General features: G+C 37.8%; 1 protein-coding gene across 1 annotated transcript; it reads right to left on the bottom strand.

Annotated features, from left to right (window-relative positions):
- Positions 1–7696: 7696 nt before the first annotated feature.
- On the bottom strand, positions 7697–9070 carry LOC116733237 (angiomotin-like). The gene is made up of 2 exons (XM_032584020.1): positions 8351–9070; positions 7697–8233 (listed from the first exon to the last, which is right to left on the bottom strand). Exons 1-2 carry the CDS (start codon positions 9068–9070, stop codon positions 7697–7699), a joined length of 1257 nt encoding a protein of 418 aa, XP_032439911.1.
- Between the last annotated feature and the right edge of the window lie 7354 nt (positions 9071–16424).

Here is a 16424-nt window from a genome sequence, read left to right as displayed (position 1 = left end):
TTTCCAACACTGGAGGAAAACCTGCTCCAGCCCCTCGACAGCGCCGATGAGCCACTCTGACTTCTTCACGTACAACGTGGTCGCCATGGAGCTGCTCGGCGTCGCCGGGTGTGTGATCTCCTGTTGTGGCATTTACATGAAGAATTTGAACATGCTGGCGCTGGGACTGGTTTCTGCCTGCCTGATCTTGCTTGGCGAGGCGTTTTTCCACGTCCTGACGTGCGTGGAGCGCTACCTGGCCGTCGTTCATCCCGTCCTCTACCTCAGCTCAAAGAGCGCAAGAGGGATCCTGGTCAGAAATCTGAGCGTCGGCTGCGGCTGGCTGCTCAGCATCTTGGGGATGAGTTTGCTGTTGGTGGAAAACTTGTTCAGCATCATGGATTCATGCCTCCTGATCACAGCCATAGTCATCGTCTCTTTCTGCAGCCTGTCTGTTCTGTGTGTCCTGATCCGTCCGGGTCCAGGGGACCAAAGCAGCGACAAGGAGAAGGTCGACCAGCTGAAGAAGAGGGCGTTTTATACCATCATGGCCATTCTTGGAGTGCTGGTGTTGAGGTTCACTTGGGGTCTAACTAGGGCAATAATTTATATGATGAAGGCAAATAATTACTGTTTAGTCATGACAAGCTGCTTCTGGTTTTATTTGCCCAGCAGTTTAGTGTTGCCTCTGCTATTTCTGCACAGAACGGGGAAGTTGATGTGTTGCAAGAAAAACATGGACGGAAATCAAAAGTCAACAAAATAAAATGACCTTTATTAAAGCCCACTTGAGAGCATGTGAAGACCAGGCTGCATAACACAAGATCTGATTATTTTTGTCTAATTTCTAGTAAAAATATGCTAGCACACTTGAAAAAAGACAAAACGAACCTTTCACAAAAATATAGAAGCTTGTCTTTGATCAATAATTGCTAAATATCGATAAAAAGTACTATTTCCACCAGCAGACTATTCCACACATCATAAGGGAAATAATCTGCCAGTGAATCTAGCATTTTTGTAATTAATATTTAGGAATTAATGACTTAACACAAGCTCTTACCTTGCTGAAAAGTTACTTCTAAGTTATTTTTGTCTTATTTTAAGTGTACTAAGATATTTACACAAAAATCTGGACCAAATATACTTGGTAAGATTTTGTGTTTTTTGGTGCAATCTACAATAATCCACTCAAACGTGGCTGGATCACAACAAATTTGGGAAATCAGCTTTAATGTGAAGGTAAATCTAGCATTGCTAAAGTAATTTTTTAAGGAAAATCTTTTATTTTATGTCAATTTATTCTTTCTCTGCTTTCCTGGCCATTCAATCACAGCAAATCTGTAACAAACAGATAATGTTTCCAATTTCTTCTTCTTTTTAATCTGATCACTCCTGTTGTCTCTTCTTTCATAAAAACTGGGGTGAATGTACTGAAATAAAAACCCAGCAGATATAAATGTTGCAAATCTCAACTCGTTTTTTTAATAAATAAAAAGCAAACTTTTGCATGCCAACTGCAATGGCTCTGTGACATTATTGCTATTTTTTTATTTTTAAAGGAGGTTATTCCATTGAATTTCTACTTTGTGAAACTATTCTGAAATAAATAGTGATAAGTTAAAGTAATAAAAACAGACAAAAGAGCAAAAATAAGTATTTGTAAAACCAAGATGAGTGTAGAAAAGCATCTAAAGTAAAAAAAATGTATGATTTTTTTTTTACTTTAATTTTTAGCAATTACCTAAAGTTGCTTTTCTGACAAGCCGTCATAAAGGCACAATTTATTCCAACAAATTTGATCTAAATCTATTAGGAATACATACTTATCACAGACATAAACCACGTCAATAAGTATCAATAATTGTTTCCTTTTTTTAAATGGCCATAAATATATTTTAGGACTGATTTCTCTTCTTTTATCTCCTATATATAAAATTGTTGGTACTTTTATGTTACTGACCAAAAAACCCAATATGGTATCTGGAATAACTTCAAACAGACTGAGGTAATAATAAGTAAAATTTACTGAAGTTTTCTATGAAAATCAGATATTGGAAAAGGAAAAGACAGACTGTAGATAGCACAAGTTTCATCTCTTGTTTTTGATTGGTACTCCAGTTACCCTGAAACCAGAGAGGCCAAAATGAAAATTTGCTTAGAGAAATTAGCTATCTAAATGGTAAAATGCAAAACAAACTGGTCACAATGATCCGTCCACCTGCTTGCTTCCAGTCAAATATAGGATCATATTTCAGTTTAAATGAGGGTGGAGATTATGACACGTAACATTATGGTTATGGGTTAGTGTAGTAAATAACCTACTGGGCTTTAAAATCAGACTTTTATATATATATATATATATATATATATATATATATATATATATATATATATATATATATATATATATAGATATAAAACTACCAATGTATGTAATAAATTCAGGGAAAGCACATTTTAATTAAATCTGGTCCTATGTAAAAAATTAAAAACCTTCAATCTACTTATATGCTTTTGAAATGCGGCCTAAAAATGTAGAAGTCAAAGTTTTTTGTACAACTTTAAGCTGTTTTTGAAAAGTTGGAGCAGCAAAAAGTACTTTCTATAAAGAATAAAAGGGCCATCAGTTTACTGCAGATTTATACAGATTCAAACTAAAAACATTTTGTTTTCTGTAAGGTAATACTATTAATGCAGCACATAATATATCTATATATGGTAAATCTATCTGACTTCATTTTTTTATTTATTCACTCAGTAAATATGAATAGTTTATGTAACAACAAAAAAGAAGTCACAAATAAAATGGAGCAGAAAGAAATATAAACTTATATCTGCTCCATTTTCACATAAAGTAAAAATACCCTTTTCAACTCAGAAGGCTGTTACAGACATCCTATTTCAAATACATGAAAGTAAACAAATTATCATCTTATTCTATAAAATATCACTTCATCAGAAAGATTTTTACATTTATTTTAAATGCAGAAAGAGATTTAGTGTTTTATCTCCATCAAAGACTTTATTTAACCTTGATCAAGAGTGAAAACCTGGTGGAGAATAGACCACACTGCCACCCAGTGGTTTCTGCTGGCAATCGCCTATCTGGTGACAATAACAATCTCCATAATCATTTTAATGATTATGGAGACCATAATCATTTAAACCAATTAAGAACCATTTATTAATTTTAAAAAATACAAACAATATTCCAATCAGTATATATCATTTATGTTAACCGCTTCTTTTCAGAAATACACACTTTTAAAGAGTAAAAACAGGGAAGGATTTAATACATTTTAAATATATTGCAGCTGCTTGGTTGCGCAACAACAACACCTGTCAATCATTTTAGGCGGTTTTCAGCAACGGACCAATCAGCAGTCAGTAATTTGTCCGGAAGTACACGCCCCTTATTTAGAGAAACTGAACTTCCGTAAACATAGCCGGTGTTCGTTAATGCTAACACGTAGTGATGGTGAGATGAAGCCTCATGAGGCATTGAACCACTTGAGCCAACTGGTTCGAGAAAGGGTTCATTTCTTGAAGCTTCATGTGCACACGAAACCACCTACTGTAATCCAGCCAATGCTGCTCCTACTGGCTCCCTCAACTCCACCAGACGTTGCAGCATCAAGTAGGTGGTGTTCCATCTTGTTTCCACCTCCTGCATCAGCTTGGTTGCTTGCATGCCCAGCTGAAGCTGCACTTGTGTAAGCTTCTCCTTTAAAGATACAGAAGAGTAGACCATTAAGTCACTGCAGTAGGAGTACAGACAAACTATTAACATTATATATTGGAATAAAAGAAAAGAGCATACCTTGCTGCTTCTAAAGTAGCCAACCAGCTTCCTTGCTTTGGCCCGGAGGCCAGAGAGCACAGGGTGCTGGTCAAGCGCCCTCTTCACAACAAGATTGAGGGTGTGAGCAACACAAATGTGGTGGCGAAGCTTCAGCTCTCTCCCGCATGCCACCATATTAGGAGCACCATCGGTGACCATGCATGTCACCTTGCCTGAGATTCCCCATTCCTCCATCAGGGAGGCTTTCACACAAGCAATATTTTCAGCAGTGTGAGACTGGGGGAATGCCTGCACTCCCAACAACACCGAGCTCAGCTTTTCGTTCTCCTCCACAAAGTGGCATGTCACTGCCAGGTAGGCATCCATGTTGATGGATGTCCACATATCTGATGTAAGGCTAACAGCAGCCACCTTCTCTACGTTAGCCTTAGCGTGCTCCTTAGCAGGCTCATATTTGGCCTCCACCATGGCCTTCAGAGACTAAAGGAAGAAATATATATATATTGCTGAACTGTGACACATACAATAATGTAGTCATTTGTTTCATGTATGGACCCACACATACCTGCCTTGTAGGGAGAACATAATTGGGATCCAGCTTAGACACAAATGTCCTGAATCCAACGTCATCCACAATAGTGAAAGGCTGGGTATCCTTCACTATCATGGAGACTAGAGCTTCATCCAGCTCTTGTTTTCTGGTGGCTGGTTAAAAGGGAATAAATACAGTGTCTGTTACCTGTCTTTATTTGCACAACAAGCAAACATCAGCATGCAAAGATTGTGATAGTGTGTTTGTAATATAGTAATGAAATACTTTGGCTGGGTGAAGCTACAATTTCCTCCCTATTCTCATGCAAGGCACGGTAGTGCCTTAGCATGGATGAGGTGTTATTATTGTACCCCAACTCCTTGGAGCACAATAAACACCTCACCTTTACAGAAAACAAGAAACAGTGAAAAATACAGTTCCTCATAAGCAAACCTAATGCCTCTGCAAATGTTCAGTTCACCTTACCTTGTTAGGGCTTATCAAATCGAAATGTTCCCACATAGGGGAAATCCTCCTCTTTCTCGCCGGCTCCATCCTACTCCTATCCTGTCCTCGCGCTCCTAAATCTCCTATCTATCTATCTCTCTCCTAAACTCTCCAAACACCAAACTAACTGTCTCAAACTAAATAACCACTATCCAAACTCTGCCATCCAAACTATCAAAACTCTATCCACTCTCTCAACTGACCGCAACTCGCCTACAACAACCCACATTTTGAATGGAGCCTGTGGGGTTTCTAAAGCTGTCAAACCCCGCGCCAAACTCTGAGCCACTTCCCGAAGCAGTCACGTGGTACAGCCGGGCAGCGAGGCTTCGGACGTCATCGTTTTCGGCTCCTCCCCTAAATGAAGCAAGCCTCGATACGCGCTTTACGGAAACGCCCCCTCCATTACTCGACACACGCCTCGAAGCCTCGGCACATCACGTAACATCACTAGTAATTCCTTAAAGTTGTGGGGAAAAGTACCAGTTCCCATGTTGGCCATTAAGTCACAGTTAGCTTTTCATCTGGACACTTAGTAAAAAAATCATAAGCTTGAATTTTTTAACCACTAACCACTTGCTACATGTCAGAATTAGTCAAATATTTAATGCTCCAATATGCATCAGCAAATCAACAATTCAGTTCAATGTAAATAGAAATTAAATGTCGTAATATCCAGTATCAAGCAGTCTTCTAAAGACAGTGTTGCCGTCATGGCCTGCTAACTGTTCCAATAGCTAACATTGGAATATTCCAATATTCCAATATGGATTTTTCTATATCTAAATGTGACTGTGCGGTGAAGCTAAAAATTAAACTACTGTAATAATTGGTGCAACAACAGTTACATTTTGTCAGAAATATTTACAAATAAAATATAAATGGGGCATATGGGATCATTTCACCTCCTCTGGGTGTCACAGACACAGAATCTGAGCACCGGCAAGAGGAGCGTTCATATCTACTAGCTGGGGTTTATTTTACTATTTTTATGATTTACTTCATTTGTAAGAAATAAGCTATGTAGGAATATATGTGTGTGCCTGTGTTGCATTGTGCGTGTTTGTGTGGGTCAGACACACAACGTGTCCACATTTGTGTGGCTCATAAGCATTGTGTTGATTTTGTGCTCCACTTACATGAAGAGCATTAGGGTTGTGTTTGTGTGAGTCGTGTGGAAATTAGGGCATAAGCAAATTATCACTGATATTTAAGATAAGTTATAATTTGCTTATCTTAGAGATAAGTGAATTATCTCTAAGATAATAAGCAAATTATTACATATCTCTAAGATACGTAATAATTATCTTATTAATTAAGATAATTATTATTAATATGCAAATTATTACATATATCTAAGATACGTAATAATTATCTTATTAATTAAGATAATTATTATTAATATGCAAATTATTACGTATCTCTAAGATAAGTAATAATTTGCTTATTATTATCTGTAATAAGTAATAATTTGCTTATTATCTTAGAGATAAATAAATTATCTCTAAGATAATAAGCAAATTATTACGTATCTCTAAGATAAGTAATTGTGTGTCTGTAATAATTTGCTCGTCTTAAGCAAATTATTCTCAGGTAAGAGAAGATCCTACATCATGGTCCTGCTGCTGGCCTCTGGTCTGTTGTCTCCTCCCCGACTCTTTGCTCCTTCTATTGTGACAATAAACATTTCTTTAAAATATATCAAAAGCAACAGTGAGAACAACTTTTGCAAAGAAAAAAACAGGACTGGGTTTATTCCTGGCAACAACTAGCTATCAAGCAATGCAACATGGCTCAACAGCAACAGCAAGGGCCCCTCCTTTTCCAGTTCAGGCATTCGCCTTGTTAGGCCTACGACAAAGTTTATTTGCCCACAGCTGATGAAGCCAATAGGACCTCATCACATCTGCAAAAAGCAGAGACGAGATGCTAAGGCCACTAAAACGGATCCCATTAAAAAACCTTGACTGCATCTAGAAACTGGTGGGAAAGGGCAACCTGTGGAGGGCAACCTGTGGAGAGCAACCTGTGGAGGGCAACCTGTGGAGAGCAACCTGTGGAGGGCAACCTGTGGAGAGCAACCTGTGGAGGGCAACCTGTGGAGAGCAACCTGTGGAGAGCAACCTGTGGAGGGCAACCTGTGGAGTGCAACCTGTGGAGAGCAACCTGCGGAGGGCAACCTGTAGAGAGCAACCTGTGGAGAGCAACCTGTGGAGGGCAACCTGTGGAGAGCAACCTGTGGAGAGCAACCTGTGGAGAGCAACTCTCACTATGTTTCTCTAATCTGAACCATTTGCAAATTCAATTTTCTAGAAATTAATACTACCTTTGTGAGGACAATGTACATTAGTCAATAACCCCAATTTAAATCATTTTTGAAATCCTGGGGGGAACCGGAGCACCCGGAGAAAACCCCACACTAACACGGGGAGAACAGACAAACTCCCACAGAAAGAGGCGCCTGGTTGAGAATGAAGAACGCTTTTCTGTGAAGATGCAGCACTAACCACTGCATCACCGTGTTGTCCTTTTTTGTTTTTTAGTCTAAAATGTAAGATGTAATTTGGGGTTTTGAAAATGGTTCAGGACTGACCTGGACTCTTTAACTAGTTGCTTGTTTTAGAGGTTTTCTTGCTTTTCTCACCACAAATGTTTCTCCAATCGGAACCGTTTGCAAATTAAATTTTCCAGAAATTAATACTACCTTTTTTGAGGACAATTTACTTTGGTCAATAACCCTAATTTATATGGTTTTGGAAATCTGTGGGAAACCGGAGCACCCGGAGAAAAACCCACGGGCATTTTTTTGGGGGGGGATCTAAAATAAGAAATATATTTTGGGGTTTCAAACGGTTCAGAAATTACATTTTTTCCTAATCGCTTGACTCAGAGGCTTTTTTGCTTTTCTTCTTGAACATTTGTGGTTTTCTGAGCCCCAAACAGTGTCGTATCTTCTTCCACACTGATTTTTCCTCGGCGACTGCCCCCACTGGTTCCTGTGACAGAATTTCCACAGAGCGGTCCGTCACGTCCATGGATTCTATGTTACTCGGCATGTTTTCCATAAAGTCATTTACCTGGTTGGGAGAGGCATCAGGAACATCAATGTTTTCTGACAGGGTTTCCTCTGTCAGACGGTCCTGATCCATGGACGCAGTGTCAGAAACCTTGTTTTCCGGGGTAGTGTCTTTCTCGTTTGGTTCTTTTTGTCTCTCAGGTCCTAATTCGTGTTTGAGTTGATGTTCAGTTTTCATGTTTTCCTGCTGTAAGTTAAGCTCACAGCCGGAGGGAAGTTGTTGAAAAGCAGTCAGTTGTTTTAGGAGACTGTCCTTCTCAGCTTTAAGCTCGGTGATAATCTTCAGGTCACTCATCCTTTGCTCTGAATAAGTTTTAATCTCTTTATGTGCATTCTGCTTAAATGTTTTTAAGTCATTTATTAGACTCAAAACCCTTCCATCATATGCGGCTCCTAGTACTTTGTAAGTAACTGTTGCGAATTCCACAACAGATTGCAGATGTTTTATTACCTTAGTTGATTGCCATTTCAGGAAAGAGATATCTTCTGCATTTTTCTGGTTGAGGTTGTCCTTCTCTGCTCTGAGTGCCTTGATGAGCTCAATAATATCATGCTTGGTTTTTTCCAAATTAGCTTCTTTGTTATGAGTCACATCTGCTTCATACCTCGACTTTAGTTCTTGGTATGAACCATGAATCTGCTCTAGTTCTCTCACCAGGCATTTCTCGGTAACCTTGAAGCTGCTGATCTCCTTGGACATTTTCTCTATTAAATTTTGGTCCTGTCTGATCTTGTCTTTATTGACCATCTGCATGTCAGCCTGACGTTTCCTCTCACTAATGTCTGCTTCAAATTTGGACTGAAGCTCCTCGTATTTAGCCTTCATGTCGTCCAGCTCTTGTTGGAGTGCTCTGTTTTTATCTTTTAATTCCTCAATCCTTGACATGAACGCTCGCTCTGTGGCAATAGGATCTACCTTCACTGTGTCTAAGTCCTCTTGCAGCTGCTGTTTTGTTTCGCTGTCCACCTCGGAATCGATAATTGCAGGGCTGAGAGTCTCTGGATTGTTGCCCTTTTCAGTTGCCTGTAGTTGTTTCTTCAACTCGATGCTCCTGCCGATGAAAATCTCCTTAAGAGCTCTCTGCGTCTCTACCTCAGCTTTTGTTTCCTCCAGTTTTGTTTGGGTATCGTCCAGCTTTTGGTTCTGGTCAAACAATTTTGCTTTCTCCATTTTTAAAAGAGAGGCAAGTCGTTGTATCTCTATGTGGAAATCAAAGGGAGGAGGTCTGTTCCCTACCCACCCATACTGACGTCCTTTGGCTAAATCACTGATGGAACAATTTTGGCTTTGATGTGCCATGTTTTGACAAAATAATACTTGTTCAAATCAGTCTGCTAATAATCTCACTGTAAAAGCGCTTTGCGTGCGTCTGAACTCCTCAGTAGTGCAGCAAGCAATGACAAGAAGGTAGAAGTTTGTTACATAGATAGAGTGCTGATGACATCACAAGCATGACTCTAGTTGTGACATCACAGAGTTTTCCTTCATCTTTGGAATGTGTTACCGTTGGTTACACTGTCTATGTTGTTATACAAGCAGTTTATGGAGAGACGTTTTTTTTGGCAATATTTACATAAAATGTGTGAATTTAGATTTCCAGATTTGTTTCATTGTGTCCAATGAAACATAAAACCTTTCAAAAGTATTCACACACTCACACTTTTACAAACCTGAAAACTGCAAAGAAAAATGATACTCTCCTTTAAATCTTTGTTTTAATATGTAGCGTCGCTGCTGGCTATCTGTTTGTATTGGGACTTTTTTGTCCTCCTCTGTGATTCTGTACATTCATTTTCGCGTTTAGATGTTTTCCTGTTGGCCTTTCTTTAAACCCCTCAAGAGGCTCGGCAGCACAAACACTCAGCGATGATGGAGATCAGCGGGAGCTTACATCCATCAATCAGTTCTTGGTCCATTAAGTCCCCACAGAAATATTATCTGTTTCTTTTTGTCTTTTTTTTTACTCTTGGTTTTGTGCTGCTTCTGTCTGCTGTCTCTCTTTGGATCCGTTTGGCCTGAGGTACCGGCTCTCCAGAACTAATCTAGACAAAAGTTTTCTCTTTTGTGATGTGATTAAAAAAATGCCTCAAAGTCTTTTGTATTATTATTATTATTATTTGCTCTACAGAGCTAAAGCTGGTGGAATAATCTGTTGGTCTCCTTTCTTCCTTTTGTAGAGATATTTGATATTTGAGAGATAAGACACGCCGTGTCTTCCATTTTGTTGACCCCAGTAAAGGTTCCTCATTTCTGCCTGCTACTATGATTGAAGTCTGAGTTCTCCAGCAATCAGTGCAGAACGATTACCAATGAAACATGCAGCAGGAGATCTCTCACCTGTGCAACAACACCGGCTGTTTTACCTGGAGGTTGATACTGATGGAGCTGACAGTCTATGAAGCAACACTGACCTGAAACATAAAATATGCTGCTATAATTGGAACTCTATAATGTAATCTCAGTAAATATGTTTTATACTATGTCTGTTTTTATAAACTATCGTATCCGTAATAAAAACAGATAGGTTGCTGAATCTAGCTGATGGGTCGGTCCCGAATGTTTGGGCTGTTAGAGTCGGTTCTTTGAATTGAACCACGGGAACCGGCTCCTAGAGCCGTTCTTCATTATGAGGGCCGGGGCTGCAAACACAGTTCCTACCCAACTCTTCAAACCGCACAGTGATCGATCTGCACAGGTGCTGTGAGGAACAAAAGACAACTTTAACTCTGTTTCTTGTCCAGTAGCATAAACACTGAAATTAAGAAACCACAATCCCTGAATTAGGAGGGAATGTGGGGCAAATGTGATGAAAGATTTGCATTATTACTAAACTTGTATCACTGCTGGATCAAAGAATTATGGAATATTATGTATTTATTCATATTTTAAAGGCATGTACTTTTAGGACTGCCATCTAGTAAAAGCTGCATGAGCTGGCTACTGGTGTCTAAAACTCAGTCACCATGTCTTCTCATCTTCTGAAACAACCAGGAGGGGTATTGTGAAGCACCGCCTCACAGGGCGGGTATCAAAAAGGCTAACATGAGGTGCAAGTTGGGCGGGTTAAAGTAAGAGAAACCAGATACTGCATTCAAAGCATGATGAAGACCAGCAAGCAAAACATTCACAGAGTGGATGTAGTAGAATATCAGAGTTCAGGAGATACAGGATAGAAGATTTGACTGAATCAAGACACTGTTCACAAGTTCAGACTGGGGAACTAACTGGCAAATTGCTAGCTAAGCAGAAAAATAGACTGTATTTACTTAAATTTATACAAAACAATTTTCTCAATTACTGCAACATATAAAAGACAAGTAAAATTACATTGTGTGATTTAAGTATTGCAATCCTAAAATAACTTGAACAATTTTGTTTTTAAATGTGTTTTTTAAAATGCATTTAGTTGTACATAAACTAAATAGTAAATCTTGACATTAAAAGTTAAATGCGAATAATCTATTTGGTCAACTTTTCCATGGTACAAAATATTCTTAAACTCATCTAAAATATTATTCTCAGCAAAATTTCTTTTTTTTCTGCCTACAACAGCAGCAATATATTTACTACAAACATTAAAGATTCATGGTCTCATTTTCCGTCTGCTTGAGCAGAAATGGCGTAGTGTCTGGGTTTGTTAAAATGTTAAACTTTTACCACCCGAAATCCTCACCACTTTCAAATAATTCACTTTTTATTTTATTTTAGTTGTTGCATGGACTCAATTTAAATAGATTAACTTATAAAGAATTACTATATTTGTTTTCTTTATCCAAAAGTTTCTGCCACTTGTTTAAGATGAGTACAAATAACAAGTTGATGAGAATTAAGTGTTGCTCATTTGAACTTTTTTGTTTTTTAACCAGAATGTTTTATTTTACAGTGAGGAAGGCCAGAGTCCAGCTCTAGCAGACGGCTGAAGGCATCTGATCCGCTTCAAACTCAGTACCTGTTCACTCTAAGGCATAACTTTGGTAAGGTTAAATTTAGTCGGCTAAAGAAAGTCAGACAGTTCGTTCTCCAACTTCAGAAATCCCTTGAGGTAGTCAAGTTTCTTGTTTGTTCAGATCTTGTTAGTCATTTCCATAGTATGATTATTAATGATCGATTCTTTTGTGTCTAGAGGCAATCTAATCATTCAGTTCACAATTTAAGCTTTATTACCAGGATTCTGCAAATTAAATATTTCATAGTATATTTCAATCATTCCGTTCATACAGTTTAGGCTCCATTACTCACCTGTTTTTTCTTGTACAAAATGCGTCCCACCAGCTTTCACGCACCCAGTGAGACTTTGTCTCCCCCATTCTTCCTCTGGCTGAGAAAGACTTGGTCTCTAACGACGGTTTCTACGTTGTTTCCCGAAAATAACTTTAAAGACCTGATGCAGGACTCGTTGAAAATGTTTCCTTGCTTGTTGTTTTTACCTCAGATTTTGGTTGATAAGGCAAAAATGACTCAAAAAATGTTTTGGGTAACGGGTTGAGTTCTTCTTCTTCTTTTCAGTTTTATTGGCGGTTGGTAAAAAACAAAAACAAAAAAACGATAGGTAAGCATTACCGCCACCTGCCGGTAAGGAGTGTGAACATCAATACGGACATTAATGGCGTCTGTATTGAGGTACACATACGTATGTGTATACTGTACATACACATACTTATAGGTATACATTCTTTTAAATAAGATTAAACACCCTGGTATTTAAAAAGAAATCTAATTAATTGATTTCTAATAGATTTCGGCTTGTGTCGTAATAGATTGATTATAGAAAGTAACTTTTCGTCTTTGCTTAGAGCTGACTCTAAATGCTGACGTTCCACTACTTCTGCCATTATAACACAGTTTGTTTGTCGGAGGTTTTCTCCAGCTCTACATCATCAGGGTGGCGCCGGCGTCATTTCAATCATGTTAGTGTGAATTTACAAAACTTGCAGTCTGATATAAAGGTAGGTTGTTAATCAAAATGAGTCAGTACTGCTTGTAACACAAAACATAAATACAAATCCTTCACCTGCTTACACCAGACAAAATATATTTAGAATAGTTAGCCAATTATTAATGTCAGGTGTTTTTACATTGTACATTTTTGGGGCTGTATTTCTATTGCAATAATTTATAAATAAGTCAAATGTTCAGTTTTATGACAGTTTATGTTTTTGTGTGTGTTTGTTTGGTAGAGTCCTGCTCTCACATGTAAACTGATATTTTAATTTTCCTACAGCAATAACTCATTCAAAAAAGAATGACTGGAGGCTCATTTGTTTGCAACATGCAAAAACCACTTGGACTTTTGTTTCAACATTTCATATAAATACATCTGAACTATTTGCCAGATGAGGAATAATTTTACAGCTGTCTTTAACTCTGTAAGACAAGCAGGAGAAAAACATCCAAGAATCAAGGTGGGTCATTTTTATGTTTAAAGTAAGACATTTCAGAAGTAAATATATTGTAAGTAATAAATGTATGAATATTAAAACAGGTTGTTTTTATGGCATTATCAGCATCTCATTTAGAGACCAATATTTTATCAATATTATTTATAGTTTAATACACCCAAGCAATTTTATGCAAAATATAACATTTTGACAAAATGTCTTGTGTCACATTTCTCAGTATGTTTAATTTTGTTTGTTCTTAATCAGCATGTGAGTTGATTGTTGAAAAAAGGCTACTCTGAATTATTTTTTGTTGAACTTTAACCTTTACAGTATTAGCTGTGTAGATATTTAGAAATGTGGGATTAGTATGAAATTTAAAACCAGAATCGGCAGAAATAACAATTCCTAGTTCAAAAATTTATTTACAAATCTATTTATTCAAATGTTTACACATTTAGAATATTTTGTGCCACTGCTGATTACGGTACACTGCAAACACGCAAAATGTTACTGAGTAGTTTTTAGTAGTTTATAGTGCAAATATCTTAGTACACCTGAAATAATAAAAACTAACTTTTTAGATGTTTTCACTCTTCAATATCTAAAAAGATAGATATCTTTATCTAAGATATAAGTTAAGATTTCTTATTCCACTGGCAGATTTGTTCACTTATAAGTACGTTTTCATCAATATTCAGGGATTATTGACTTAAAACAAGTTCTAATATCTGGATAAAAAATTACTTATTGCTCAGGTTTGTCTGATGTCTAGTGTACGAAGATGTTTTCACTAGGAACTAGATCAAAAATACTTGGTAAGACTTTGTGTGTTCCTTTTGTTTAATCCATTTGTCACGTATTCATGTTCAGCAGAAATGTCCATGAACGCCTCTTCGTTCTTCAACAACAGCCTTTTGAACTCCAACATGTCCTCCAGCTTCTTCCTCAACTCTTTCTACACACTCTGCCTCAGCACCAGCCCAAGCTCCTCCATTTATACCACAGTCAACATCATCCGAATATTCCTCGTCCTCCCTCTCTGCCTCTTTATTCTCAGCCACGCTCTTCAGCAGCAAAAGAAAAGTCCATCCTCTCCCTCAGGGACAATGAGTCACACCGACTACTTCACCTGTCATCTGGTGACCATGGAGCTCATCGATGTGTTGGGATATATTTTCTCCTTCATTGGCATGAATAACAATGATTTATATCTGATATACTGTGGGATCCATCTGATGTTCTTTGTGTGGTACGGCCAGATGTCCTTCCATGTCCTGACGTGCGTAGAGCGCTACCTGGCTGTGGTTCATCCCATCGCCTACGTGGGATTTAGGAATGAAAGAGGAGTCAGAATCAGGAACCGCATCGTTGGCTGTGTTTGGCTGCTTTCTTTTATTGGAATGGGTTTAATTACTGTGCGGAATCTGGTTTTCCCTGCCTGCATGTTGATCATTTCCCTGACGAGCGTTTCCTTCTGCAGCCTGTCTGTGCTGTGTGTCCTGATCCGGCCCGGTCCCGGGGAACAGGCTGAAAACCGGGACCGGGTCGTCCCGTCCAAGCAGAGAGCCTTTTACACCATTTCTGCCATTCTGGCAGCTCTTCTCCTGAGGCTAACATGGGGCATTCTTTACGTTTTCCTGTTCCTAAGACAAGGAGCTGATGATTGCATCATAATAGTGTCCTGTGCCTGGTTCACCATCCCAAGCAGCCTGGTGTTACCGCTACTGTTTCTACACAGGGCAGGAGAACTACAGTGTTGTAAGCTGCAATGTTTGATAGAGAAGTTACACTTTTAGGGTTAAGTTAATGATATTTAAATTTTTATCTAGGGAAATATTTATTTACTTTACCATTCTTATGAATTTTAACATTTTACTTCTTCAGTTTTTCCTTAAAGGGGATGTATAATGCAAAATTCACATTTTGCCTGTTTTTGTTCTTTATTTTGTGACTCTACTGCTTCTTAAAACAACCCCAGCGCTTAAAAAAGTCAGCAGTTTTTTAGCAATAAGTTAATATTTTTAGTGTTTAAAAACCTCTAGACTGTAACGTCATAATTCAGCAGGCTTCATCTAGTAACCCCAGCGAAGCCCAGCCCGTTACCGAGCAACCCAAACCGAGTTCTGCCCAACACCTAGCAACCCAGGCCGAGCTGCAGAAAATGTTTTCAACTGGTTTTGCTGCTGTATGCTGGAAAAGACAAATGTTTTGTTGTTGACTTACCATCCAGAAAAAACTGGCCACATTCTTGTTGGTTGTGTAGGAGGCTCCGCTTTTGCTTTTCAAAGATGTATGATTGCGAGTCTGTTTGCAGCCATATTCTTCTTTATTTCCATGGAAATTGATTAATCCAAAAATGTTTTATTGTTACTGGAGGAGCACATTTTTAATTGTGCTTGGAAATCTTTTCCTAAGACTTGTTTTAAATACGACCTGGCTGTCAAAAATCACCAGTTGTTTTCATTTCACATGGTTTTCTTTTTTTGACTTTCCACTCTGTCCTGTGAGAAAATATAAATATTCTGGCCAATATTTTAATGTAAATGACATTTAACCAAGTGACAATTAGTAAATTGTATCTTCTCCTCAGTCACTTCAGAGCAAGGATGAGTACTTCATGAGTTTTTATTATTTCTGTAAGAGTCGTATGTCATAGCAAATGTTCATTGTTTTTGCATACTGGTACTTTTTATTAAAAGCACATGAAAGTATTGATTTTTCTTCTTCTTTGCTTTATTTAATAACCATAATTTAGCATTGAAATGATCCTAAGAACTTTATGATGTTTTAAAAGAATTAAAATACTTGTTATCAAAAATAGTGATTTGCATTTCACTCCTGCTCTCTTTTTACTGATAATATTTATAGGCTTCTTCAGTGAACAAGATGTTATTTAGTTTTGAGTTTATCATCTGGCTTTGTCTATGATTTTATTATTTTTTTAACTTGGAGTGAATATTTTGCAATATTTACCATCCTGATGATATGATGTCTTTAAGCAGCAGATAGATAGATAGATAGCCTTTATTGTCATTGGACAGGATTCAATGAAATTTCTATTGTAACTCCCGTGCAAAAATTCAAATATATACAATAAAAATAAACAAACACACAATAATAATAATAACAATATATACAACTAA

This window comes from Xiphophorus hellerii, chromosome 14 (assembly GCF_003331165.1).
Source record: "Xiphophorus hellerii strain 12219 chromosome 14, Xiphophorus_hellerii-4.1, whole genome shotgun sequence".
Lineage (NCBI taxonomy): Eukaryota > Metazoa > Chordata > Actinopteri > Cyprinodontiformes > Poeciliidae > Xiphophorus > Xiphophorus hellerii.
This window is presented reverse-complemented; position numbering and strand designations above follow the sequence as displayed.